General features: G+C 42.2%; 1 protein-coding gene across 22 annotated transcripts in view; it reads left to right on the top strand.

The window, feature by feature from the left end:
• COMMD1 (copper metabolism domain containing 1) overlaps positions 1 to 18064 on the top strand; it is a 960866-nt gene extending 942802 nt beyond the window's left edge. For all 22 annotated transcript variants that reach the window (XM_050753532.1, XM_050753531.1, XM_050753535.1 and 19 more), the window contains one exon: positions 17837 to 18064. In XM_050753532.1, the coding sequence (XP_050609489.1) occupies positions 17837 to 17947 (111 nt within the window). In that variant the 3' untranslated portion in view covers positions 17948 to 18064. The remainder of the gene's footprint in view (positions 1 to 17836) is intronic.
• The last annotated feature ends 9885 nt before the right edge of the window (positions 18065 to 27949 follow it).

Genomic DNA, 27949 nt, shown 5'->3' with positions numbered 1-27949 from the left:
ATGAGACTGTGGGGCAGGGGGAGAGGGGCTCAAATCCAAAATGACTTGTGTCCTTAAACACACACACACACACAAGACACCAACTGTACCTGCACACAAAGAAAAGGCCATGAGAGAAAAAAGCTATCTACAAGCCAAGGAGAGGCCTCAGGAGAAACCACACCGGCTGACACCTTGATCTTGGACTTTTAGCCTCCAGATCTATGAGAAATAAAATTTCTGTTGCATGAGCCACCCAGCCTGTGATATTTTGCTGTGGCAATTCTAGCAAACTAATACAGAGAATAAGAGGCCACCTTGCCTCATATATAAACAGAGATATAAACAGATAGAAAGAGGTTTTGCAGTGGGAAACCCAATAAAATTAATGCTCACAACCCATACAACTCCACCCCAGCCAAAAAAAAAAAAAAAAAAAAAAATCCAAAACTTTTTTTCCCCAAATCAGCATTTTCTGAATTTGAAAGTCTTCTTATCCTTGGTCATTTCAACATTTGCCCTCCTTACATAGCTTTATTTGCTTTCTTTAGAGAAGGGTCAAGAGAAAGGCTACTTTCTGACTGTGCCTCTTTCCGCCTAATGGTGCTGTCATAAGTTAACTTCGAGAAACCACACTGAGAAAACCGGGAATAGATAGATGGCAGAACAAGTTGGTGATCCGTTTTGTTGGAGAACTGCAATCCCAGAATTGGTTTGATTAGTACCACTTCTGCTTTCCTCCTCTGCCAAGGAGTTTCAAATTCATCGCTGATGCTGTGTTCCTGTTTTCGTATTAGATGTATTATGATGTTTCCCCGACTTAATCTGTAGATTATCATCCTTAGAAAGCAAGTACTGGCCGGGCGCGGTGGCTCAAGCCTGTAATCCCAGCACTTTGGGAGGCCGAGACGGGCGGATCACGAGGTCAGGAGATCGAGACCATTCTGGCTAACACGGTGAAACCCCGTCTCTACTAAAAAATACAAAAAACTAGCCGGGCGAGGTGGTGGGCACCTGTAGTCCCCGGCTACTCAGGAGGCTGAGGCAGGAGAATGGCATAAAAACCCGGGAGGCGGAGCTTGCAGTGAGCTGAGATCCGGCCACTGCACTCCACCCTGGGCGACACAGCGAGACTCCGTCTCAAAAAAAAAAAAAAAGAAAGCAAGTACTATTGCATATTTTGTTCAGCCTATAGTGATGTGCATCTGTTCAGGCAGCTCTGGATGACATTGTTTTTTTTTTTTTATTATTTTTTTTCTTTTTTTATTTCCTTTCGAGACAGTGTCTCACTCTGTTGCCCAAACTGGAGTACAGTGGCCCGATCACAGCTCACTACAGCCTTGACCTCTGGGCTCAAGCAGTCGTCCTGCCTCACTCAGCCTCCTGAAGAGCTGGGATTACAGGCGTGTGCCACCACACTGGCTAATTTTTGTATTTTTAGTAGAGACTGGGTTTCACCATGTAGCCCAGGCTGGTCTTGAACTCCCCAGACTGAAGTGATACACCTACCTTGGCCTCCCAAAGTGCTGGGATTGCAGACGTGAGCCGCTGCACGCAGCTGTGGATTTTTTTTTTTTTCTTCAATTCCTCGCTGTTTCTTTCATGTAAATATATTGTAGTTTGTTTATCAAAGTTGTTTGCAAATGAGTTGTTGCAAATAGAATGAACCTCATCAGGAATGATGAGGGGCCCTAATCTGAACTTCAAACTAAAATCAACAACACTCTCTTTTTAATGTGCTAAGAGTTTTGTCATTTTGGTTTCTTTGAGATTTAAGTGAAATTTATTTCTCGTTCAGTGTGATTTGCCTTTCAGCTCTTCAGTGGTTGTTCTTCAGGTATGCTGTCCATTGTCATATGGGAACTAGTTCTACTTAGCCAAAAATAAGATGAGTTCCCACACACAAACCAGAGCACCTAAAAATAATTTTTTAACCAAATGTCTTTCGGCCAAAGTTTTTCAAAATACAGAAAATTCTTTTTTCTTTTCTTTTTTTTAGAGATGGAGTCTTGCCCTGTCAGCCAGGCTGGAGTGTAGTGGCGCAGACACAGCTCAGTGCAGTCTTGACCTGTGCTCAAGCAGCCCTTCTGCCTCAGCCTCCTAAGTAGCTAGGACTATAGGCATGTGCCACCACATCTGGCTAATTTTTGTATTTTTTTTTTTTTTTTTTAAGAGACAGGGTTTTGTCATGTTGCCCAGGCTGGTCGTGAACTCCTGAGCTTGGGCAATCCACATACCTTGGCCTCCCAAAGTGCTGAGATTACAGGTATGAGCCACCATGCCCAGCAAAATACAGAAAATCTTAACAGGTAATCATTAAACACTCCCTAAAGGCCAGGCACAGTGGCTCACACCTGTAATTCCAGGACTTTGGGAGGCCGAGGCAGGCAGATCACTTGAGTTCAGGAGTTCAAGACCAGCCTGGCCAATGAGGTAAAACCCCATCTCTACTAAAAATACAAAAATTAACTGGGTGGGGTGGCATTTGCCTGTAATCCCAGCCACTTCGGAGTCTGAGGCAGGAGAATCACCTGAACCTGGGAGGCGGAGGTTGCAGTCAGCCAAGATCATGCCACTACACTCCAGCCTGGGCAACAGAGTGAGACTGTTTCTCAAAAAAAAACAAAAACAAAAACAAAAACAAAAAACCCTGCCTAGAATGAAAAGTTGTAAAATGAACTAGGACGTGATGTTTTGAAAACACATAGGACTGGGCGTGTTGGCTCATGCCTGTAATCCCAACACTTTGGGAGGCCAAGGTGGGTGGATCACTTGAGGTCAGGAGTTTGAGACCAGCCTGGACAACGTGGTGAAACCCTGTCTGTACTAAAAATACAAAAATTAGCCAGGCGTGGTGGTGTGCACCTGTAGTCCCAGCTACTTGGGAGGCTGAGGTAGGAGAATTGCTGGAACCAGGGAGATGGATGTTGTAGTGAGCCAAGATTGTGCCACTGCACTCCGGCCTGGGCAACAGGAGTGAGACTTCATCTCAAAAAAAAAAGAAAAAACATAGAAATTAGCCATTTGTTTATTTATTTATTTTGAGACGGGATCTCACTCTGTCACCCAGGTTGGAGTGCAGTGGCACAATCACAGCTTACTGCTGCCTCGATCTCCTGGGCTCAGGTGATCCTCCCACCTCAGCCTCCTGATTGGCTAGGACTTCAGGTACCTACCACCATGCCCAGCTAATTTTTTTGTATTTTTTGTAGAGATGGGGTTGCCATGTTGCCCAGGCTGGTCTCAAACTCCTGGGCTCAAGTGATCTGCCTGCATAGGCCTCCCAAAGTGCTAGGAAATATAGGCATGAGCCACCACACCTGGCCATATTTAATTTTTTACAGCCCTTTAATGCATGAGAAATTAGCCAGTTATTTAATTGTATTTAACTTTTAGTATTTGTATAACTTGGCTACATTTTGTTTTATTTTGTTGGATGTTTCTAAAATCCCTTTGTAAATGCTTAAGTCCTGGTGCTTATGTAAATCAATACGGAATCAGGTATTTCTAATTAGTTCCCATTCTACCCTGTTAAATGTATACCAATTGGGTTTGAAAGTAGCAAAACTCAGGAGTCAGATGTGAGTCAGGAGTTAGCTGGTGACAGGTTGAATCAAAGAGGTGGGAAATTCTGGGCTTCACATAATTGGGGAAAATCTCTAGGTTTCTTTTTTCTTTTTTGTTTTTCTAGTAGTGAAACAAATATTGGTGGTACCTTTACCTTTTTTTATCCACTGGCCTATAACAGGGAACAGAGTGTATGTCAGACTGCTTTGAAATCTCTAGGGGAAAAAGAATAGTGATTACTCTTGGTTTAGCTGTACATAATTCATCCAACCCAAGAACCACTCATTCTTGCAAGATCAAAACTATTTTCTCCCTTTCAGAAACAAGGCAGGGTGGCCTGGGCCAAAATACATGTTCCTTTTGACCACATATTGGCAGGACAGGAATATCTATCTAGCTTAATTATGGCTCTAGCTTTTTTCTAACCAAGAAATCTCAAACCAAAAGAAGAACCTCTGGGTCCTATTCTTGGCACAGTCCCACTTTCTCTCTTCTTGGAAATTTAAACAACTTTGAATGGATAGTGTTTTTAGAGTCTTGCCTTGTTAGCGCACAGGCCCTGAGCCTGCAGATAAAAATGGAAGCACAGCAGCAGTAGGGTATATGTGTGTATGTGTAAATTCAGACTTTGGTTTTTATTGAGATTATCTTGCTAATGCCCCCTTTGTAAGGTTCCCTAAGTTTTCTTGATGCCTAGCAGCCTTGGTAACTGAGCGATTAGAAAGGCATGGAAGCCAGGTGTGTTGGCATGCATCTGTAATCCCAGCTACTCGGGAGGCCAAGCCAGGAGGATTGCTTGACCCAAAGAATTCAAGACTAGCCTGGGCAACATACCAAGACCCCTTAAGAAAAAAAATATTTTTAAAAAAGAAAGGCATGGGCCGGGCACGATGGCTCACATCTGTAATCCCAGCACTTTGGGAGGCTGAGGCATGCAGATCACAAGGTCAGGAGTTCAAGACCAGCCTGGCCAATATGGAGAAACCCCTTCTCTACTAAAAAATACAGTAACTGTCTGGGCATGGTGGCTCACACCTGTAGTACCAGCTACTTGGGAGGCTGAGGCAGGAGAATTGCTGGAACCCAGGAGACGGAGGGTGCAGTGAGCCAAGATTGTACCACTGCACTCCAGCCTGGGCAACAAAGTGAGACGTGTCAAAAAAAAAAGGAAAAAAAAAGAAAAAGAAAGGAAAGGGGAAAGGAAAGGAAGGGAAGAGAAGGAGAGAAAGAAAGAAGGAAGGCAGGCATGGAGCGTATGGATCAGAGAATCTGAGTAACTGAAAATATTTTACCTATGGATCTGTGTATGTATCTGATAGGAATTATAGAGTAAGGAGAGGGATTTGCGTTTGTTACTTTCCTGATTATTTTATATCTTGTGCTTTGCGGGGTTTGGTCCTAGACCCCCTAGCCTCAGTCCCTCTTAATGCTTTAAGGCAGACTTCATGGTTCATTCTTCCTGGGATAAAATAAATCTCTTGATTTTTAAGTAATAGAAAGGTGTTAATGACCTCTCCTGAGAGTACTTATGTTTTAAAAACATAATCTAGGCTGACAAGGACTACTAACAGTAGTCCTAGTCATCGAAGGAAGGAAAATATTTGGGAATTAAAATATTCTTCTGCCTTAATTGCACCATAAGGTATGATTTTCCAAAGTAGTGTGAAGTCACGGTTAAAGTTCCTCCCAGCCGGGCACGGTGGCTCACACCTGTAATCCCAGCACTTTGGGAGGCTGAGGCAGGCGGATCACAAGGTCAGGAGTTTGAGACCAGCCTGGCCAACATGGTCAAACCCTGTCTTTACTAAAAATACAAAATTAGCCGGGCATGGTGGCACACACCTGTAGTCCCAGCTACTTGGGAGGCTGAGGCAGGAGAATTGCTTGTGCCTGGGAGGCGGAGGTTGCAGTGAGCCGAGATCATGCCCTGCACTCCAGCCTGAGCAATGGAGCGAGACTCCATCTCAATCAATCAATCAATCAATAAAGTTCCTCCCAATAGCTCCTATCTCCTTTTCCAGAAAATGTTTTGCAGAGCTGCTGTGATATGGTCAGATTAACCAGTTTAAGTTCACTTTGTTTTTCCATCTTGTAGAAATATCTAAAAGATGGACCAACAAAGGAGGGGGAAGACAAGCAGCAGAGGACCTGGCTAATTGCTGAATAATTAAGATCTGATGTTATTTTATTTTAAAAATGCCTTTTGTTTGTTTGTTTTTGAGACAGAGTCTCACTCTGTTGCCCAGGCTGGAGTATAGTGGCACCATCTCAGCTCACTGCAACCTCCGCCTCCTGGGTTCAAGTGATTCTCGTGCTTCATCCACATGAGTAGCTGGGATTACAGGTTTGTGCCACCAAGCCCAGCTAATTTTTGTATTTTTAGTGGAGATAGGGTTTTACCATGTGGCCCAGGCTGGTCTCAAACTCCTGGCCTCAAGCAATCCACCTGCCTTGGCCTCCCAGTTTTGCCATTTTATATTAAACCTGTGTGTGTCCCTTGGAAAGCTGATCATTTAGATTTGTTTAGCAGTAACTTACATCAGTGATAGATCTGAAATTTCCTAGATACCAAATGTCTCTTCCTTGAGTTTCTAGTAAGCCATTTGAAAGTTCATGTTTCTTGTAAAGTTTATTTTTGAATAAAAGAATTTATGGGAATGCAGGCTTTTTAGTTTTTAAGTATTCTAACACTGTCATCAGCTGTCCTCACAAAAATCCTTTGAAATGCCTGTATGACATCTCCAGAAAAATCAGTAATTGTCCAGTGATGATTAATGTTTTTGTATTATACTAATACTGTAATACTTAGCCCTTTTCTGGGAGATTGTGAGAATACGGATAAACACTTCCTCCAGAAGATTCTGTGGCTCTGAAAGCACCTGGTAGGTGCTGAGGCACTGCTCTGTTCATTTATTAGAGTAAATTCTGTTACTTCCTGCAGACTCTATCTTAGTCCCACATGGCTCTCAACATGATGTGGGTATCTATTGAGTTTGGGGGTGAGTTATTTTAATTTAATTGCTCAGTAATTAAGTTGCAGTCCTAGACTGACTGATGTCAGTCCTTTTTCAGCCTCAGTAGGATGACTTGCATTGTGATTTGCAGTATGATTTTTTTCTCTTTTGTTAGCATGCGCTCTGAACATAGTAGATGTGGGACTTATTGGCTGTTGTGTTTGAAATGAGAATGCATCTAGATAAAAATGGCCTGAATAAGGACCATTGGTAGTAATATTTATTGGTTAAAAGAAACTTTGTCAAAGGCCAAAGAAAAAATATTATGTCACACATTTTCTTTTTGTTAAGTATTGTTTTAAGATACAGCATAAACTATCCATTGTATAAGAACAGGTTATAGCAACAAGGCCATGTTTCAGCTATCCAGGACTTTTGATGCAAATTCTCTCTTTTTTTAAATTTTTATTTTAAGTTCTGGGGTACATGTGCAGGATGTGCAGGTTTGTTACATAGGTAAACGTGTGCCATGGTTGTTTGCTGCACCTATCAACCCATCACCTACATATTAAGCCCAGCATGCATTAGCTATTTTTCCTAATGCTCTCCCTCCTCCCACCTCACCCCTGACAGGCCCCAGTGTGTGTTGTTCCCTCCCGGTGTCCACGTGTTCTCATTGTTCAGCTCCCACTTATAAGTGAGAACATGCGGTGTTTGGTTTTCTGTTCTTGGATTAGTTTGCTAAGGAAAATGGCTTCATTTTCTGTTCCTGCATTAGTTTGCTGAAGATAATGGCTTTGAGCTCCATCTGTGTCCCCTGCAAAGGACATTATCTTGTTTCTTTTTATTGCTACATAGTATTCCATGGTGTGTATGTACCACATTTTCTTTATCCAGCCTATCATTGATGGGCATTTGGGTTGATTCCATGTCTTTGCTATTGTGAATAGTGCTGCAGTGAACATATACATACATGTATCTTTGTAATAGAATTATTTATATTCCTTTGGGTATATACCCAGTAATGGGATTGCTGGGTCAAATGGTATTTCTGGTTCTAGATCTTTGATGAATCGCCACACCATATTCCACAATGGTTGGACTAATTTTGCATTCCCACCAACAGTGTAAAAGCATTCCTATTTCTCCACAACCTTGCTAGCATCTGTTGTTTCTTGACTTTTTAATAATCGCCATTCTGACTGGCATGAGATGGTATCTCATTGTGGTTTTGATTTGCACTTCTCTAATGATCAGTGATGTTGAGCTTTTTTTCATGTTTGCTGGCTACATGAATGTCTTCTTTTGAGAAGTGTCTGTTCATGTCCTTTGCCCACTTTTTAATGGTTTTATTTTTATTGTAAAGTTAAGTTCCTTGTAGATTCTAGATATTAGGCCTTTGTCAGATGGAATAGATGGCAAAAATTTTCTCCAACTCTGTAGGTTGCCTGTTTGCTCTGATGATAGTTTCATTTATGAGAGCCATTTATGACAAACCCACAGCCAATATCATACTGAATGGGCAAAAGCTGGAAGCATTCCCCTTGAAAACCAGCATAAGACAAGGATGCCCTCACTCACCATTCCTATTCGACATAGTATTGGAAGTTCTGGCCAGGGCAATCAGGAAAGAGAAAGAAATAAAGAGTATTCAAATAGGAAGAGAGGAAGTCAAATTATCTTTGTTTGCAGATGACATGATCCTATATTTAGAAAACCCTATGGTCTCAACCCAAAAGCTTCTTAAGCTGAAGCAACTTCAGCAAAGTCTTAGGATACAAAATCAGTGTGCAGAAGTCACAAGCATTCCTGTACACCAACAACAGGCAAGCAGAGAGCTAAGTCAAGAATGAACTCCCGGCCGGGCGCGGTGGCTCAAGCCTGTAATCCCAGCACTTTGGGAGGCCGAGACGGGCGGATCACGAGGTCAGGAGATCGAGACCATCCTGGCTAACATAGTGAAACCCCGTCTCTACTAAAAAATACAAAAAAATAGCTGGGCGAGGTGGCAGGCACCTGTAGTCCCAGCTACTCGGGAGGCTGAGGCAGGAGAATGGCGCAAACCCGGGAGGCGGAGCTTGCAATGAGCTGAGATCCAGCCACTGCACTCCAGCCTGGGTGACAGAGCCAGACTCCGTCTCAAAAAAAAAAAAAAAAAAAAAAGAATGAACTCCCATTCACAATTGCTACAAAGAGAATAAAATACCTACGAGTACAGCTAACAAGGGAAGTGAAGGACCTCTTCAAGAAGAACTGCAGACCACTGCTCAAGGAAATCAGAGAGGACACAAACAAATGCAAAAACATTCCATGCTCATGGATAGGAAGAATCAATATCATGAAAACAGCCATACTGCCCAAAGTAATTTATAGATTCAATACTATTGCTGTTAAACTACTATTGACATTCTTCACAGAATTAGAAGAAAATATTTTAAAATTCATATGGAACCAAAAAAGAGTTTGTATAACCAGTACAATCTTAAGCAAAAAGAATAAAGCTGAAGGCATCATGCTACCAGATTTCAAACTATACTACAAGGCTACAATAATCAAAACAGCATGGTACTGGCACAAGAAAAGACACATAGATGAATGGAACAGAATAGAGAACCCAGAAATAAGACTGCACATCCACAACCATCTGATTTTCAACAGACCTGACAAAAACAAGCAATGGGGTAAGGATTCCATATTTAATAAATGGTGCTGGGAGAACTGACTAGCCATATGCAGAAAATTGAAACTGTACCCCTTCCTTATGCCTTATATAAAAACTAACTCAAGATGAGGCCAGGGGGCCAGGTGTAGTGGCTCACGCCTGTAATCCCAACACTTTGGGAGGCCGAGGCAGGCAGATCATTTGAGGTCAGGAGTTTGAGACCAGCCTGACCAACATGGTGAAATCCCATCTCTACTAAAAATACAAAAAAAATTAGCCAGGTGTGGTGGCACATGCCTGTAGTCCCAGCTACTCAGGAGGCTGAGGAAGGAGAATTGCTTGAACCCGGGAGACAGAGGTTGCAGTGAGCCAAGATTGTGCCACTGCACTCCAGCCTGGGAGACAGAGTGAGACTCCATCTCAAAAAAAAAAAAAAAAAAAGATGAGGCTGGGCATGGTGGTTCATGCCTGTAATCCCAGCACTTTGGGAAGCTGAGGGAGGCAGATCACTTGAGATCAGAAATTCGAGACTAGCCTGGCCAAAATGGTGAAACCCCATCTCTACTAGAAGTACAAAACTTAGCCAGGCATGGTGACATGCGCCTTGTAGTCCCAACTACTTGGGAGGCTAAGGCATGATAATTGCTTGAACACAGCAGGCAGAGGTTGCTGTGAGCTGAGATGGTGCCACTTCACACCAGGCTGAGTGACAGTGTGAGACTCTGTCTAAAAAAAAGAAAAAAAAAAAAAATTCTCAAGATGGTTTAAAGACTGTAAAACCCAAAACTATAAAAACTCTAGAAGAAAATCTAGGCATTACCATTCAGGACATGGTCACAGGCAAAGATTTCATGACGAAATCACCAAAAGCAATTGAAACGAAAGTAAAAATTGACAAGCAGGATTGAATTAAACCAAAGAGCAAATTCTTAATGAAATCTCATCTTAGTTGTTGATGTTGTTCTCCTCCTCCTTCTCCTACTCTTCTGCCTGCCTCCCTCCCTCCCTCCTTTCCTTCCTTTCATTCTTCAGATATCAAAGTGCTACCATATTAGATATTTCAAGGCCGGGCACAGTGGCTCACGCCTGTAATCCCAGCACTTTGGGAGACTGAGGCAGGTGGATCACGATCAAGACCATCCTGGCCTACATGGTGAAACCCCATCTTTACTGAAAATACAAAAAATTAGCTGGGCATGGTGGCACGCACCTGTAGTCCCAGCTACTTGGGACGCTGAGGCAGGAGAATCGCTTGAACCTGGGAGGCAGAGGATGTAGTGAGCCGAGATAACGCCACTGCACTCCAGCCTGGGTGACAGCAAGACTCCAACTAAAAAAAAAAAAAAATTTTTTCAGTATCAAATGATAATAGAAAAAATCAAATATTGGTTCTAGCTTGTCCTATTATTTAATACTTGGAGGGCAACCTTCTTACCAACCTAGGCATGATGACAATCCTTGCTGTGCTCAACCTTGGAGTTTGTACTTGGTGATTCTATGTTTCAGCAGTCTAAAGAGACTTAGCTTTATGTGTGTACTGTTGGCTTTGTGAACCAGAAGAAATAGTGATTGAGACCAGTAAATAAAATAGGAAATGAAGAAACGATACCCTACATAGAAAATATTGGAAATACCAGAGGAATTAATATAATAACCTCTCTCTCCTCTTGCCTGAACCCAACTGTAAGGGGTGACACAATTTTTTGAGAACAGCCTCACAGGACATGGAATAAGACAGAGACGGGAAGATAATGAATATGAAAGGACAAATGGAGAATAATCAGCACAGTTTTCAGGAAAATATGAATTTTAGGGCCGGGCGCGGTGGCTCAAGCCTGTAATCCCAGCACTTTGGGAGGCCGAGACGGGCGGATCACAAGGTCAGGAGATCGAGACCATCCTGGCTAACATGGTGAAACCCCGTCTCTACTAAAAAATACAAAAAAAACTAGCCGGGCGCGGTGGCGGGCGCCTGTAGTCCCAGCTACTCGGGAGGCTGAGGCGGGAGAATGGCGTAAACCCGGGAGGCGGAGCTTGCAGTGAGCTGAGATCCGGCCACTGCACTCCAGCCTGGGCGACAGAGTGAGACTCCGTCTCAAAAAAAAAAAAAAAAAAAAAAGAAATTTTAATTGGGGCCAGTGGTTCCTTAGGAAGGAAGTTGGATGATCTTTTGCTACAGAGAAGCTATTTCTGGGATTCAATGTCTCTTGAAGTAAAGGAGCAGTATCAATGATAGTTGTGAGAAAGCCACAGAAGTGTGGGAATGAGTGGTGAACACAGGTTTACTTATGAAGATGTTTTGAACTTCTCTGGCAGGCAATGTTCAGTGCTACTGGGTTTCTTATTTCTTATATAATTGCCCTTCAAGGAGCCATTGCCAATTTTAATGTCTGCCATATGTGTTCTTTCTTGAGTGCTTGCTCTCCCTCTTCCTCTTTCTCTTTCTGTCCCCTCCTTCCGCTGTGGTTAAACACAGAAGACAGTTGCAGAGTTGTGGGTCAAAGGGTTATTTTAAGCATATGGAAGGACAGTCCAAACAGAGGATAGACTTTATGGCCAAAGTTTGTGCTCAGTAAAGAGTCCCTTTATGTCAACAAATGAAATTAAAAGAAAAATCTGGGATAATAAGCTTTATGAAACATAGCCAGCTTTATGTGTTTTTTTTTTTTTTTTTTTTGAGATCGAGTCTCATTCTGTCGCCCAGGCTGGAGTGCATTGGCGCAATCTCGGCTCACTGCAACCTCCCTCTCCCAGGTTCAAGCGATTCTCCTATGTCAGCCTCCCAAGTAGCTGGGATTACAGGTGCACACTTATGTGGCCTTTTTGAATCAATATTGGTTAGTGAAATTCTAAGGCATCCTTTCCCACTCTCACCCTCCATCCCCCAACTTTTACCCCCAACTTTTATCATTTTTGAAAGAAAACACAAGACATTAGAGCCAACATTGCCAATGTTATATTATAATCCTAAATATGATCCATAAATTAGGGGATAAAGCTTTGTGAAAATTTTGCATGGAAAGTAGTATTACTGCAGAAAATATAGGACTGTTGTTTTATTTTATGTTGAATTTGTTCTAAATGGTTCTATTTAAGTATTTAATATGTGATGTCTTTTATTTTCTGTTTTAAGCATTTTGTCACTGTAGTATTGTTTTGCAGAAGAGTTGCTCAGGACCTAGATAAGGAAGTTTTTAAAATGGACAATTATACACAAAGAGGTTATGGTGTGTAGATGGATAAAACCAAACATTTGCTTACTAACAGCCTTCAGTTATTCTGTAGACTAATAATCAATTCTACTCTCTAACCTTGCTAGCAAGTGAGTTTAAACTAAAGCATTAAAGATTTAGGCTTGACCAGTAAGAGTTCCCTGAGGAGTGTTGAGTGGTTATCAGGGAAGCAGTTGCTTAGGAATATGTGAGATGGCCTTCTCAGGAAGTGTTAGAGCTGGCTTGGTTTTTTTGTTGGTTTGGAGAGAGAATCCTCTCAAGGGTTTTGTCATAGGATTTTGTGACTTTTTAAAATTTCCACTTGGAGAGACAAAAATTTGAATATTTTGCCTTTGCTTTCCATTGTAATTTGGAATGGCTGTTTAAACTGTTGAGTTTAATATACTGCTGTACTCCCCAGGATCACAAAGTACATGTTCTTGATAATGATGTGCTTGCTTATCTGCTAACCACATTCTGACTCTACTCCATACTGCATCCTTTACTGAAAAGAAACAAGTTTGATTCTTGACTCAGATACTTAAATACAGGAATTTTAGTTGAATCATCTCTTATTTTTATCACCATTTAAGCCCAAGATGACCATGAAAAAAGTAACAAGTGTTTCAGATTGCTCTTGTACCTTCTGCCTCTGGCTTGATAGGCATCATTTTTTTCTTTTCTTTTCTTTTCTTTTTTTTTCTTTTCTTTTTTCTTTTCTTTTCTTTTCCTTTTCTTTTCTTTTCTTTTCTTTCCTTTCCTTTTCCTTTCCCTTTCCCTTTTCCTTTCCCTTTCCCTTTCCCTTTCCCTTTCCCTTTCTTTCTTGAGATAGGGTCTTACTCTGTTGCCAAGGCTGGAGTCCAGTGGCATGATCTCGGCTCACTGCAGCCTTGACCTTCTGGGCTCAAGCGATCCTCCTACCTCAGCCTCCTAAGTAGTTGGGACTACAGGCACATGCCCACCATGCCCAGCTTATTTTTATACTTTTTGTAGAGATGGGGTTTCACCATGTTGCCCAGGCTGGTCTGAAACTCCTGGCTCAAGCAATTCACCTGCCTCAGCCTCCCAAAGTGTTGGGATTACAGGCATGAGCCACCACCCCTAGCCCACATCTGCATTTGTAAAGATATATATACACATATATATATGTGTGTGTGTGTGTGTGTGTGTGTATATATATATATTTTTTTGAGACTGAGTCTTACTCTGTCGCCCAGGCTGGAGTGCAATGGCACGATCTCGGTTCACTGCCAATGAACAGAGGCCTCCTGGGTTCAAGCAATTCTCCTGCCTCAGCCTCCTGAGTAGCTAGGATTACAGGCACCCACCACCACGCCTGGCTAATTTTTGTACTTTTAGTAAAGACGGGGTTTCACCATGTTGTTCAGGCTAGTCTCAAACTCCTGATCTCCTGATCCGCCCGCCTCGGCTTCCCAAAGTGCTGGGATTACAAGCGTGAGCCACCGCGTCCAGCCTCTAAATATATTTTCAAGTGCATCAGATGTATTTTCCATAGGGTACTGCAGCCAAATGCAAAATGTGAAGAAATGTCTACATGTTAAGCCCCAGTTTAAAGGCTCTTGAATTCCTTATAAGATATTTTGATAGCATAACTAGATGAAAGTAGGCCTTGGTAATACAGTTGTAAGTAAACAATTTCAAGTGTCATGTATGTTTATGTGTCGCTTTTGAAGGCTGTTAATGTGTTGTTATTTCAAGGGGAGAAAGGTGAAGATTGGGATGGAAAATACATCTATTTAACTTTAGACTTCTTTATTTAGCCCACTCTTTCTCTCTAGTATTTGGCATTCCTCAAAAATAAACTGAGCTTCATTCATACATAGAGGTCCAATCACAAATGAGTCCTGAAACCTACAACAAACTAATAATCCCTTAGTCAGAAAAGATCCTGGCTATTTATAAACAAGCTTTACTCAGTTGCTCCTATCTCTATGAATATTGTTCCTGGTAATCTCTTTGCCTATAAATAGAAAACCAGGTGATTTATTACTGTAACTTACTTTCACTGAGGTGAAATATAAGCTACATCATCTTTTTTATCAATGTCCTTAATATATATGTTAGTTACTGGTAATCACTAATTTCTAGACTATTGTGTCCAAGGCCAGATGTTTAAAAAATTGTTTTAGGCCAGATGCAGTGGCTAACGCCTGTAATCCCAGCTCTTTGGAAGGCCGAGGCAGGCGGATCACTTGAGGTCAGGAGTTCGAGACCAGCCTGGCTAACATGACGACACCCTGTCTCTACTGAAAAAAAAAAATACAAAAATTAGCCAGGCGTGGTAGTGCACGCCTGTAATCCCAGCCACTCAGGAGGCTGAGGCAGGAGAATCGCTTGAACCTGGGAGACAGAGGTTGCAGATCGGGCCACTGTATTCCAACCTGGGTGATGGAGGAAGACTCTGTCTCAAAAAAAAAAAAAAAAAAAAAAAAAAAAAAATATTGTTTTAAAGTCAAACTAAAGGCCTCAGTGAAAATGAATGAAGAACAGGCTTTCACATCTGAGACCTGTTCTGAATTTTGCCAACTGAACTGCCTAATTTGTCATAAATTTGCTTTTCTTTCCCAAAGGAGATAACCCCTCCTACAGCTTGAACACTTATCAGTATTCTTTCTTTGTTTAAACTTGGTTTTTGCTTTGGACCAAATGAAAACTTGTCAAAGTTTCTAAGCTCACATATGAGACTGCACTTCTCTCCTATCCAAATACATGTTTGAGGACAGGACTCCTGTAGGCAAGGAGAGCTGCCTTCCCTCTCGTTGGAAGCCTTTCATCCGAGAGGCCCCTTCTTTCCCTTTGTACTTACTTCTCCCTGGGGGATATTCACTGCCATCCGTGTAGACTCAGCTTAGCAGCTTAGCAACAGCAAAATCGACTCCTGAATATTATTCTAGCTGATGGCAAAGTGACACCCTCCTTCTGAAGAAGCTTGTTGGCCTTCCTTTCCTACCCCCATCACTTTGGAGATGGGGGTAGGAAATGCCATAGTATTGTAGGGGAGGAAAAACTTTTTCGCTGCCTTCTTAGGTTCGTGTATAAGGCCTGCAAATTAAACTGACAAAAGTTTCACAGGAGAAAAAAAAATTACAAATTTTACTGATGTCAGTATTTTTAATTTTGTATGCATACAAGCTTAACAGAAAAAAAAAAAAATGAAAACCCAAAGAGGCAGTTAGACTTGAAAGCTTGCATACCATTTTAACAAAGGAAGATAAATTGTGGAGAGAAGTGACTGTGACTAGACAAAGGAAAAAGGGTTTGGTCTTCTAAAGGTGGTAAATTATGGGAATTAAATATATGGTGAGTCTAATGGTAGATAAAGAGTTATTTTACTAAGGTTTGTGCAGACTCATCATGGTGTCAGCTTTCCATCTTTTTCATGCCCATAAAACTTCCCCAGAGAGGGATTTATGGCAGTTCTCACTCTTTTTTTTTTTTTTTTTTTTTTGAGATAAGGTCTCACCCAGGTTGCTAGGCTCACTCCACCTCTTGGGTTCAAGCAATCCTCCAGCCTCAGCCTCCCAAGTAGCTAGGACTACAGGTGCACACCACCGTGTCAGACTTTATTTTATTTTATTTTTTATTTTTAGAGATAGGGTTTCATTATTATTGCCCAGGCTGGTATTGAACTCCTGGCTTCAAGTGATCCTCCTGCCGCAGCCTCCCAAAGGGCTGGGATTACGGGCATGAGCCACCATGCCTGGCCTGGCAGTTCTCATTTTTTAGAAGTTTCTGCTCTTGGCCAGATAAGGGAAACTCCAAGATTTCTTTTTCCATCTGTTAAGTCTTGATTGCCTTCAGTGCAAAATTACCTATATGCCAGAGTGGCATAGTTGGGGCTGGTATATTCTGATACTTTTCAGTAGTTAGAGAGGAAAATACAGAGAAAAGAACATTGACTTGGTGACTGTCATCAACAGAGGTACATTAATTAGCCACATCATTTAACATGCCTGGGGCTTAATTTAATTATCTAGAAAACAAGACAATTGGATTATATGCTCTGTAAGGATTCATACTGCTCTAAAATTACTTGATTATTGTTCTTAAGGATTTTGAATGTAGTTGCTCTTAGATACATAAAATATATCCTTGTCTCTCAAGATAATGCAGATGTAGAATTTGTCCAGTGTACATGAAATTCCTGCTACCATAACTCAGAGATCTTACGACTGGGCAACATACTGAGCCCTGCCCCTCCACCGTCTCTACAAAAAAAAAAATTTTTTTTTAATTAGCTGGGTGTGGTTGTGCATACCTGTAGTCCTAGCTACTCAGGAGGCTGAGGTAGGAGGATCGCTTTAGCCCAGGAGTTTGAGGCTACAGTGAGCTATGGTCATGCCACTGCACTCCAGTATGGAGGGGGAAAATAACAGAGGGGAAAAACAAAATCTTATTTCTTGGTATCTACCATCTATCTAACTTCGTCAGATTGACCGACGAAGCCTCACAGAGGGAATGTATTTAAGGGAGCTGTGAGGAGGGTTGGCTTGCAGCAAGTGGAAGGGCCCCAGAAATGTTTGTTGCTAGTTCAAGATCTGGTTATCTCTCAGTTATCTGGCTCATGTTTCCCAAGCAACTTGTCACAATTTCCAGCATAACCACTAAATCCAAGTTAGCTCACTTCCCAGACTAACTCAGAGTCCATCAGAGTCAGTCAAAATTCTCTTCATTTTTGTAACCCAAAGTGCTGTGGAGACAGTAAAGACTTCGGAGTCATCCAGAGCTGAGAGTTCACCATCTGATTCTGCCTTTTTAATGGCATTTATTTTTGGTACAGGTTAACCTCTTTGTGCCTCAGGGTCCTAATTTTTTTTTTTTTTTTTTTTTTTTTTTTTTTTTTTTTTTTTTGAGACGGAGTCTCGCTCTGCTGCCCAGGCTGGAGTGCAGTGGCCGGATCTCAGCTCACTGCAAGCTCCGCCTCCCGGGTTCACGCCATTCTCCGGCCTCAGCCTCCCGAGTAGCTGGGACTACAGGCGCCCGCCACCTCGCCCGGCTAGTTTTTTGTATTTTTTAGTAGAGACGGGGTTTCACCGTGTTAGCCAGGATGGTCTCGATCTCCTGACCTCGTGATCCGCCCGTCTCGGCCTCCCAAAGTGCTGGGATTACAGGGTCCTAATTTTTAAAACTACTCAAGTTCTTACCTTAAAAATTATTAGAGGATCAAATGAGATGACAAAGAGGAAGAGCTTCTCATATGTCTCCTAGTGAGAACATCTGATATTTGTACGCCACTTATTTATTAATACGAAACACCATCATAAAAGCACTTTTATTTAGAGCATTATGTGGATATGCTTTGCTGGGTAAAATATCACTTCGATATTAAGGTCTGAGCTGGGCTTGCTGGTTTGGGACCCTGGGTATTTTGAGTTTGGTCATGCCAGATGGCCTTGGCTATCTTGTGGTTTCCCTCTAAAATATCCTTTTATGTTTTCCAGGAATCTGAATTTCTGTGTTTGGAATTTGATGAGGTCAAAGTCAACCAAATTCTGAAGACACTGTCAGAGGTAGAAGAAAGTATCAGCACACTGATCAGCCAGCCTAACTGAAGATGACGTATGAAGGAGTTGGAGTTGTTGAAACCAAGGTGTTCATGATCCCTCCCCGCTGACCTTTTTTAAAAAAATTCTTGTGCCTGCATTGGTATTAAATCCTCGCATTCAATCTTCCCGCCTCTGCTTGCTGAGATTTCTTTTTTTCTAGCTTTCATTTACTCTTACAGTTGTTCCAGTGCAGAGGTTCTCACTCTTCAGTGTGCATAAATGTTATAAGGGGTATTTGTAAAAGCATTCACTTTTTGTTGTTATTGTTAAATTCAGAGTCTTGCTCTGTCACCCAGGCTGGAGTGCAGTGGTGCAGTCATGGCTCACTGCAGCCTCAAGCTCCTGGACTCAAGCGAGCCTCCCATCATCTCAGCCTCTCAAGTAGCTGGGACTATAGGTCCATGCCACCACTCTCGGGTAAATTTTTTTTTTTTTTTTTTTTGAGACAGAGTTTCACTCTTGTTGCCCAGGCTGGAGTGCAATGGCACAATCTTGGCTCACTGCAACCTCCGCCTCCCAAGTTCAAGCAATTCTCCTGCCTCAGCCTCCTGAGTAGCTGGAATTACAGGCATGCACCACCATGTCCGGCTAATTTTGTATTTTTAGTAGAGATGGAGTTTCTCCATGTTGAGGCTGGTCTCGAACTCCTGACTTCAGGTGATCCGCCCGCCTCGGCCTCCCAAAGTGCTGGAATTACAAGCGTGAGCCACCACGCCCGGCCTAATTTTTGTATTTTTTGTAGAAATGGGGTTTCACCATGTTGTCCAGGCTGGTCTGGAACTCCTGGCTCAAGCGATCCTCCCACCTTGGCTTCCCAAAGCCCAAAGTGCTGAGATTACAGGTGTGAGAAAAGTATTTACATTAAAAAAAAAAAAAAAAAGCAAAGCAGGCTTCCAGGGCCCTATCTCCAGAGACTTGGATTCAATAGGATTGGGGCGAGAGGGATCAACAGTGGAAATCCTTGATATCCTTGATATAGTGGTTTGTCCTGGGTGGGGTTTTAAGAATTTATACATGATTAATCATGCAGGAATTATTTTTAAAGTAGAAAAAAAGCTTTTATCATGTAAATATAGGGCTGACCAAAGTGCTATGTCCTTAGCTGAGGCATAGGAGCACCTGCCTAAACTAGAAAAGATATACCTGACCCCAGTTAAAACCTGAGATGCTTCTGAAACTGATTTGGGCATTTGGATTAGTTCTGCTTAAATCTGGGGCAGCTGATTTGATCTGAACTACTGAGACTCAGGTTTTTCTGGAACCTAGAACTAAATTGTTCTCACAACAAAGGGACTCCCTTCACTTGCCTCAAGTCAGGATCGTGGGAAGGGGCAGATGTCTGCTGAGATTGACGTGAGGTCTTTTACCTCAGAAAATTTTACCTGAGTCATTAAAATAAAACCCCTTTCAAAAAATTTCTTTAAGAAAAACTAGTATAATAAAAACTAGGTCCTACTAGAGAAGTTACCAAACACCAAGAATATTCCAAAGGAGGAGGCTGTCAACCAGCATATTGAGGCTATGGTCCTTGTTCAACAGGTTTTGTCATCTGATACTGATAATATTTAGAAATCTAAGATGCCTCTGGGGTATAATATGTTCAAAAAATGTGGTTCTCTTGGTCCGTGGTTACAGCATATGTCCATGCTAATGAGTTTGTTTCAGGACAGGAATAAGTCCTCTTCTGTTAAGCAGTTTCTCCTAAATCAGTTTGGAGACATTTCAGAAGCTCTTCCAACACCCAAGCTGAAATTATTGACTTTTTCTCTGATTAAAACCATCCCAGCAGTTAGCAAACAATAACCAGAAGGTTTTCAATGTGGCCCCTGTGGACCCTTCAGAAAACATCTTGAAACAGTACTGTAAAAATAGTTTCAAGAAAGGAATGTGGTGGCCGGGCGCAGTGGCTCACGTCTGTAATCCCAGCACTTTGGGAGGCTGAGGCAGGTGGATCACAAGGTCAGGAGATCGAGACCATCCTGGCTAAAACGGTGAAACCCCGTCTCTACTAAAAATACAAAAAATTAGCTGGGCGCGGAGGCGGGCGCCTGTGGTCCCAGCTACTCGGGAGGCTGAGGCAGGAGAATGGCGTCGGCCCGGGAGGCGGAGCTTTCAGTGAGCCGAGATCGCGCCACTGCACTCCAGCCTGGGCGACAGATCGAGACTCCGTCTCAAAAAAAAAAAAAAAAAAAAAAGAATGTGGTTTGGGAAAAAAAAAGAAAACTATTTTCAACTTGCCTTCTGTTCCCAGGGCTGCTGTCATGTAATCTAGGAGAATTTTGATAAGGTCTCCTGCTGTAAATGGAGCAATAGAATATCTCATCACATAATCGGATTCCAGATGTCCTTGGATGGAATAACTAGAGCTACCACCTTAGGACTGACTCACATATCCCATGGAAGTCTGTGGAAGTGTGAAGGAACAGCACATGGGCCACAAGGAGAGGAAATCATTGTCATAGTCTGAAGCTCTGTTTAGGTCATCCCATGAAAGTAATAGCTACAAGAGTGGCCGTGGGCTTTTAAAATTGCATTCCCAAACCCTAGGTCATTGGAAGAACTATAGTTAATCTATACTGCATTTTCAAGAATTAAAAAGAAAACCAAAAAACTGGTTGTTGAAGGTGGTCCCCACATTTAACACTAAGCACTTCTGAATGCAAGTTGTTTCTAACAGGGTATATTTTATATTTACTGATGATTTTTAATTTTTTATTATCAAAGGTATATATGTTTATTACAGTCTATTATGAAAATACAGAAACCTACTAAGAACAGTTAATGGCCCATCAATCTAATGTACAGAAAAAAGGCTAGAACTAGGAGAAGAGTTGACTTTCCTTAAATAAATTCCCAAATTTATTTACTCCAAAACTGTGGAGTACACAGTTTTATTTATTTATTTAGAGACAGAGTCTCAGTCTGTCACCCAGGCTGGAGTACAGTGGCGCAATATCGGCTCACTGCAACCTCCGCCTCCCGAGTTCGAGTGATTCTCCTGCCTCAGCCTCCTGAGTAGCTGGGACTACAGGCACCCGCCACCATGCCCGGCTAATTTTTTTTTTTTTGTATTTTTAGTAGAGACAGGGTTTCACCATGTTGGCCAGGCTGGTCTCGAACTCCTGACCTCAAGTGATTCATCTGCCTCGGCCTCCCAAAGTGCTGGGATTAGAGGCGTGAGCCACTGTATCCGGCCTACCACACAGTTTTTAACTTTGATAAACATTGCCAAATTCCTCTCCAGGAAGGTCATATTAATTTGTATTCCCTCTGAGAAAGTATAAGACTAAATTACCACCTGTCTTGCCTAATTGGCTATCATCATTTTTTGTATTTTCTGGGACTAAGTTCTTAGAAAGTTTTGTAAGGGACACATACATTAAACCAGGACATCTCCCTGGTAACAATAAAAGCATGGAGAAAGGATCAAAGAAGGAGAAAACAGGCATAAAGTTCCCAGAGACCCCACTAGGTTTTCTACCTCTGTGATCCTAAATTAAAATCACTTTATTTTGATTTCAGGAAATTAGGGACAAAATAAAAATCTCAGCCTGAACTGGACCTTGTAGACACTATCCCTGCTTGAGCAATAAGCACTCTAAATTCAGTCTGTTTAGAAACATTCCTGTCAGTTAGCCGGGTGTGGCAGCACAGGCCTCAAGTCCAAGCTGCTCAGGAGGCTGAGGAAGGAGGATGCCTTGAGCCCCAGAGTTTGGGGCTTCAGGCAACAACAGCAAGAGCCCATCTCTAAAAGAGAAAGAAAAGGAGAGAGAGAAAGAGGAGAGAGAGAGAGAGAGACAGAGAGAGAGAGATGAAAGAAGAAAAGAAAAAGAAACAGTCTAGCCAAGCTAAAAGTTAGCTTTCAGAAGAAAGTCAGAAAGTAACTCCAGACTTTGGTAGTGTTGTGTTGATAAGAAGCAAAAGATTTGGCCTTATTCTTAGGTCAGGCTTTCCTTGGAAGCTCTAGTTCTTCTCAGCTGTTAACAGCAAAGGCCTAAATTCCATTATAGATTCTATTTCCTTTATATAACCTCTCTTCCCCCAGTTTTATTTTAATAATGAGTCAATAAGAGTTGCAGCATTAAAAAAAAGTAGTTTAACTCTTCGCCCCCAAATGCAAGAAAGTGGTGAAAAGCAGTGGATGACATTGAGTACCTTAAACAGCTGACATCATGTCAAACTATTAATTGGAGTTATTTTTTTTACACCTGAGTGAACATTTAGAAAACAATATAAATAGAAATTAAAGGGAAGTTAATGCTAAACAGATGTTAGAAAATACTGTTTTCTGAAGTGTACAGTAAGTATCTTTTTGTGTGGATTTTTTCTTTTATTTTCTTTTTTTCTTTTTTTTATTTTTAATTTATTTATTTATTGAGATGGAGTCTCACTCTGTCACCCAGGCTGGAGTGCAATGGCGCGATCTTGGCTCACTGTAACCTCCGCCCTTTGAGTTCAAGCGATTCTCCTGCCTCAGCCTCCCTGGGATTACAGGCACCTGCCACCGCACCCGGCTAATTTTTTTTTATTTTTAGTAGAGACGGAGTTTCACCATCTTGGCCAGGCTGGTCTTGAACTCCTAACCTCATGATCCACCTGCCTCGGCCTCCCAAAGTGCTGGGATTACAGACATGAGCCACCATGCCGGCCTTTTTTTTTTTTTTTTTTTTTTTTTTTTTTTGAGAAGGAGTCTCACTCCTGTCGCCCAGGGTGGAGTGCAGTGGTGCAATCTCTGCTCACTGCAACCTCCGCCTCCCAGGTTCAAGTGATTCTCCTGCCTTAGCCTCCTGAGTAGCTGGGATTATAGGCATGCGCCACCACACCCAGCTAATTTTTGTATTTTTAGTAGAGACAGGGTTTCATCATGTTGGCTAGGTTGGTCTCGAACTCCTGACCTCACATGATCCACCTGCCTCGGCCTCCCAGAGTGCTGGGATGACAGGCATGAGCCACCGCACCTGACCTCAAAGTGTATAGTAAATATCTAAACCAATGAAAGGGACAAGATATAGAAGGAATCCTAGGATCAGCTGAGAAATAATTGAATACTTTCCTAAAAGAACAGGATACTGGAAGGGATGGGGCTTTGTGGGACAATTGCTATTTTGAATTCTTAGGTGTCCAACTTTACAACCAAGGTTTTCAAATATTTTAAATGATGATTTAGTCAGCAGAAGGGAAAACTAAAATAGAACATAATTAGCTTAAGCTTACCTCTAGTTGTAGAGTATACAGGTTGTGACTGCAAAATTTGAGAAATTGCAATTTTTATCTAAGTGCAGTCAAGTTTTCCTTATTTGGGGATGGTCATAATTGTCTCTCATGGCAACCCAACTGTGTGCAACATTGAACCATCCTTTGTTGCAAAGGAACCTGCCTGGGCATGCTTCCTGTTAGATAAATGGTCCCAACTGGCATAACTTACAAGTTTGGTACACAAACTATCTGATTACAATACTAACGCTATACATGAGCAGGTAGTAAAATATGGGCATTTACATCATTTATTCACCAAGAACTGTAATTAGGCATTTTCTTTCTCTTTTATTATATTTTAAAATTTTATATAGAGACAGGGTCTCGCGCTGTCCCCCAGGCTAGAGTGCAGTGGTGCAACTGTTATTCACTGCAGCCTGAACTCCTGGGCTCAAGTGATCTTCTCACCTCAGCACCTGGCTTGTTTCTGTTCTACATGCTTTTGGCTAGTTTCTGTTTCCCACTGGTGTTAGGGTTTTAACTTCTATTGATTCACAGGATGCAGGTGGGGGAGAGATGGCAAGGGGGAAAATATGAATTTGATTACTCAAGCAGAACAAGGTGAAACTGTTAGTTTAAAATAATTTTCGGCTGAAAAATTAAAATCATTAAATTATTTCCTTCATGCTGTTATTACACTGTTTTTATATTAAAGAAGTAAGCACAAATATGAGGATTGTATATCATTTCTATTCTGGCTATTTTTAGAATCATGGCTAACAATTGGCATGGATCTCAGAATGACTGATTTGGAGTCTTTAGCATCTCGTCAAAAATGAGGAAACATCTGGACAGACAGGGCAGAGGATTTGTAGAAGGCTGTGGTCAGGAAGGAGTTTCAGGTCTACTGTCTTCCATCTCTATGTTCTACCTTTCAGACCCTTCAAAAGAGTAAGAACTTATTTCAAAAATCTGTGTCCTTGCTCAAGCATTTAAATAATGACAGTTCCTGTAGTGAGGATCTTTGTATGCAGATGTGAGCTAGGACGAGGCCCAATGTCACTTGCATCCTGCATCCATGTAGGACCTGTCTCTGTGCTTCAGGTTGCTGTCACTCTTTGTAGAGCCTGATGCTGTTTGTGATGACCTTGGCCTCACTTTCCACTCAGTGCCACCCTTCTCTGGGTGCAGTGTGCAAAATGAGTGAGTTGGCTGCCACGTGAGGCTTCCAGGCTGTCCACAGTACCAGGTAGCCAGCACATTATTCTCATCCTAGCTGGACAACCACTGACCCAAGCTTGGGTCTTGGGTTCTTGGTGACAAGTTGTTATAAATGGAGAACTGATACTGGGGCATGGTGGCTCACGCCTATAATCCCAGCACTTTGGGAGGCCGAGGCAGGAGGATTGCTTGAACTCAGGAGTTCCTGGCCAGCCTGGGCAACACAGGGAGACCCTGTCTCTACTAATAAAACAATTAGCCAGGCATGGTGGTGCATGCCTGTGATCCCAGCTACTCAGGAGGCTGAACTTGGAGGTGGAGGCAGCAGTGAGGCTGTGTTTGTGCCACTGCACTCCATCCTGGGTGACAGAGCAAGACCCTCTCTCAGAAATTAAATAAATAAAAATTTTTGAAATGGAGAACTGAGAAAAGGAACACTAATGCAGTTGTGTTCCCATGGAAGATAGTCAAACAAAGCTAAACATAGCTGGCATAAGGAAACCAGTGGCTGCTAACAGTCGTGGAACTGTGCAACTGAACTAACCCCAAGTCTTCCTGCCTGGAGAGTTGAGGCCAGAAGCATTTTCTGTAGCATCCGTGGCAGAGCTGTGGGGCCTTTCTGGCTCAACTGGGAAGGAAGGTGATGGCTGTTGTTCTTCAAGGAATTGCTTTCCTGCCTTCTGAAGGGAATCACCAGGTCCTAGATTCTGGAAAGGGAAGGGAAAGTGGAGAACACAAAAAGGAAACGTTTTCTTGTTCTCCCATGATATTCATGTGCGTGTCCCCAAGCAGATTGCCAGAGGAAATGAAGGTTTTTTTTAAATAATAATAATAAAAAATTTATTTATTAAATATAAACCCAGCAGGTTTATATTTACTATCAACCAATATCATCCTGTGAATAGCAGAAAAAGGCAAGTGAGGCCATGTAACATTTCATTTTTTCCTGGAGCCCCAGGCTGACCTGGTTTGGCTGGCCAGGGTGGGACTAGAGGTGAGGCTTCAAATCATCTGGGTGCAGGCAGACCACCTAGACCAAGAAAGTACCTTTCAAACTGCTACACTTGTAATCCTAGTTACTCAGGAGGCTGAGGCAGGAGGATCCTTGAGCCCAGGAGTTCAAGACTATCTTGAGCAACATAGTGAGACCCCATCTTGAATGAATGAATGGTGCCTTTCCCTAGACCTCCTTTGAATTGAAAGAAAACAAGTCACTTCGTAAGTTACTTTATATGAACCGTTAAAACTGTGGATACAGCTGTTTGCTGGGTGGTGTATCACCACTTCAAATTATCATTTATAGGGAATTTAGGGAAAAATCTTTCCCCCTAAAATCGGGAAGTTTAAAAATAAGTAACCAGATAATCTGGAGCCAGGAGCATGTAGTGGGAGAGTTATCAGGCCCACCCAGTTCCCTGAGACAGATGGAAAAACTGACACTTCTCTTCATCAGTTCTTATAGATATAATTTCAATAAACGGGAAAGGATAATGCAAAACCCTTCCTTGTCCCTGTACACATGGGGAAGAGTTGAACAAAATGCTAGGGGAATTTGGCTCTGAAGGTCCCTGAATAACTTGAGAGCTCTCACTGGTGACCCATTCCTGGGAGAATCAACTTGCCGCCCCTTTGGGCAACCACTCCTGGAACCATAACAGAAGGGACAGGAGCAAGCAAGTCCCTCTTGCCTTGAGTGAGTCCTGGGAGAAAGTGGTTACTGGGGTAACCACAGCCTGTGCCATTCTTCATAACCCAAATGCCATCCTTAGTTTTGCACCTAAAAGTTTAGCCAATTAATTGTGTTCATGGTTGTTAAGATGCTGGTTTGAGAAAGCTAGTAGTGCTTAAACTTGTCTTTCCATTCTTTTATCTTGTCCTTCTCTTCTCTTTAGGGAATGACTGAAAATTGCTGGTTCTATTTTTACCCTTACAGTGCCAGGTTCTAAATTACCCAGTAAGTTAGAATTAGGCATGTGTCTCCAGCTAAGCCAAAAATTTTTGAGAAACTTAATATATTTTTCAAATATCCAAAGATTAACAAAGTTATTAATGGGAAAAATCAGAACTTTGTAGGATTTCTTTACTTTCACAGAATTTTAATTTGAATTACAAATGCAAAGGAGAGAGGAGAATCATAATCTTTTCAGGGGCTTCTAAAGGGTCTTAATCTGGCCTGATATACCACAAAGGGTCCAGAGTGCCCTGGAGGAGAAGTGTAGGGCTGTCCACAAGGCCCACTGGAGAAGGGAGGATTGTAATCCAGGCATAAGAAAGTGATTCTGGCCAGGTACAGTGGCTCACACCTGTAATGCCTGCACTTTGAGAGGCTGAGGCAGGAGGATCACTTGAGCCCAGGAGTTCTGGACCAGCCTGGGCAAGAAAGTAAGACCCCCATCTCTACCAAAAAAAATTTTTTTTTTTTTTTGAGATGGAGTTTTACTCTCGTTGCCCAGGCTGGAGTGCAATGGCACAATCTAGCCTCACCACAACCTCCGCCTCCCGGGTTCAAGCAATTCTCATGCCTCAGCCTCCTGAGCAGCTGGGATTACAGGCATGTGCCACTGTGCCCGGCTAATTTTTGTATTTTTTTAGTAGAGACAGGTTTCTGCATGTTGGTCAGGCTGGTCTTGAACTCCTGACCTCAGGTGATCTGCCCACCTCAGCCTTCCAAAGTGCTGGGATTACAGGCATGAGCCACCACGCCCAGCCTACAAAAAATATTTTTTTTTAAATTAGACGTGGCGGCACGTGCCTGTGGTCCTAGCTACACGGGAGGCTGAAGCGGAAGGATTGCCTGAGCCTAGGAGGTCACAGCTGTAGGGAGCCATGTTCACACCACTGCATTCCAGCCTGGGTGACAGAGCAAGACCCTGTCTCAAAAAGAAGAAAGAAGGTGCCTTCATCTCAGGAGCTCACAACCCTGACCATTTTCTTGATCTTTTAGGTGGAGGCTTATGGACATTGTCTTCAAGGAGTTATTTTGATTTCACTCTACACAAATAATATACATATATATTGTCCTTGAGAAGCATTTAATTTATAATTAAAGCTAAAATCTCCTTTGACCAATATTATCAATCCTGGGTTTCTCCTCCACTTCCCAACCTCTGTTGTCACTTTGTGTCTCCTTCTAGTTTTGTTTTGTTTTGTTTGTTTGGTGATATTTACCTATTTGCATATATGTCCATATTTATAGTATTGTTTTCTGTATTTCTGTAACATCAGTGCAATCATTATGTATTGTCCTGCAGATTGCTTTTCCCCCCAGCAATATGTCTGGAGACTTTCATGTTAGTATTGGAGACCAGCAACCCACCAAACTGGTATACAGAATACTTCAAAGTAGAAACATTTGAGCTACAGAAGATGCAGAAAAATATATTATCTGAACTTCCCACATCTGACTAAAGCAGAGCTTTACTCAACGTCATCTGCCCCAACTCTCCCCTTCCCAGGAGGTCTCTAGTCAGGGAGGCATTGACCTTGGGCACTGGGATATTTAAAAAAAAAAAAAAAGTGTAACAGCCCCAACAGATAGAACTTTCCATCATTTGAAGTCCTAAATAATTCCCCCCCCCCCGTAGTAAGCTG

Source organism: Macaca thibetana, chromosome 13 (genome assembly GCF_024542745.1).
Source record: "Macaca thibetana thibetana isolate TM-01 chromosome 13, ASM2454274v1, whole genome shotgun sequence".
NCBI classification, from domain to species: domain Eukaryota; kingdom Metazoa; phylum Chordata; class Mammalia; order Primates; family Cercopithecidae; genus Macaca; species Macaca thibetana.
This window is presented reverse-complemented; position numbering and strand designations above follow the sequence as displayed.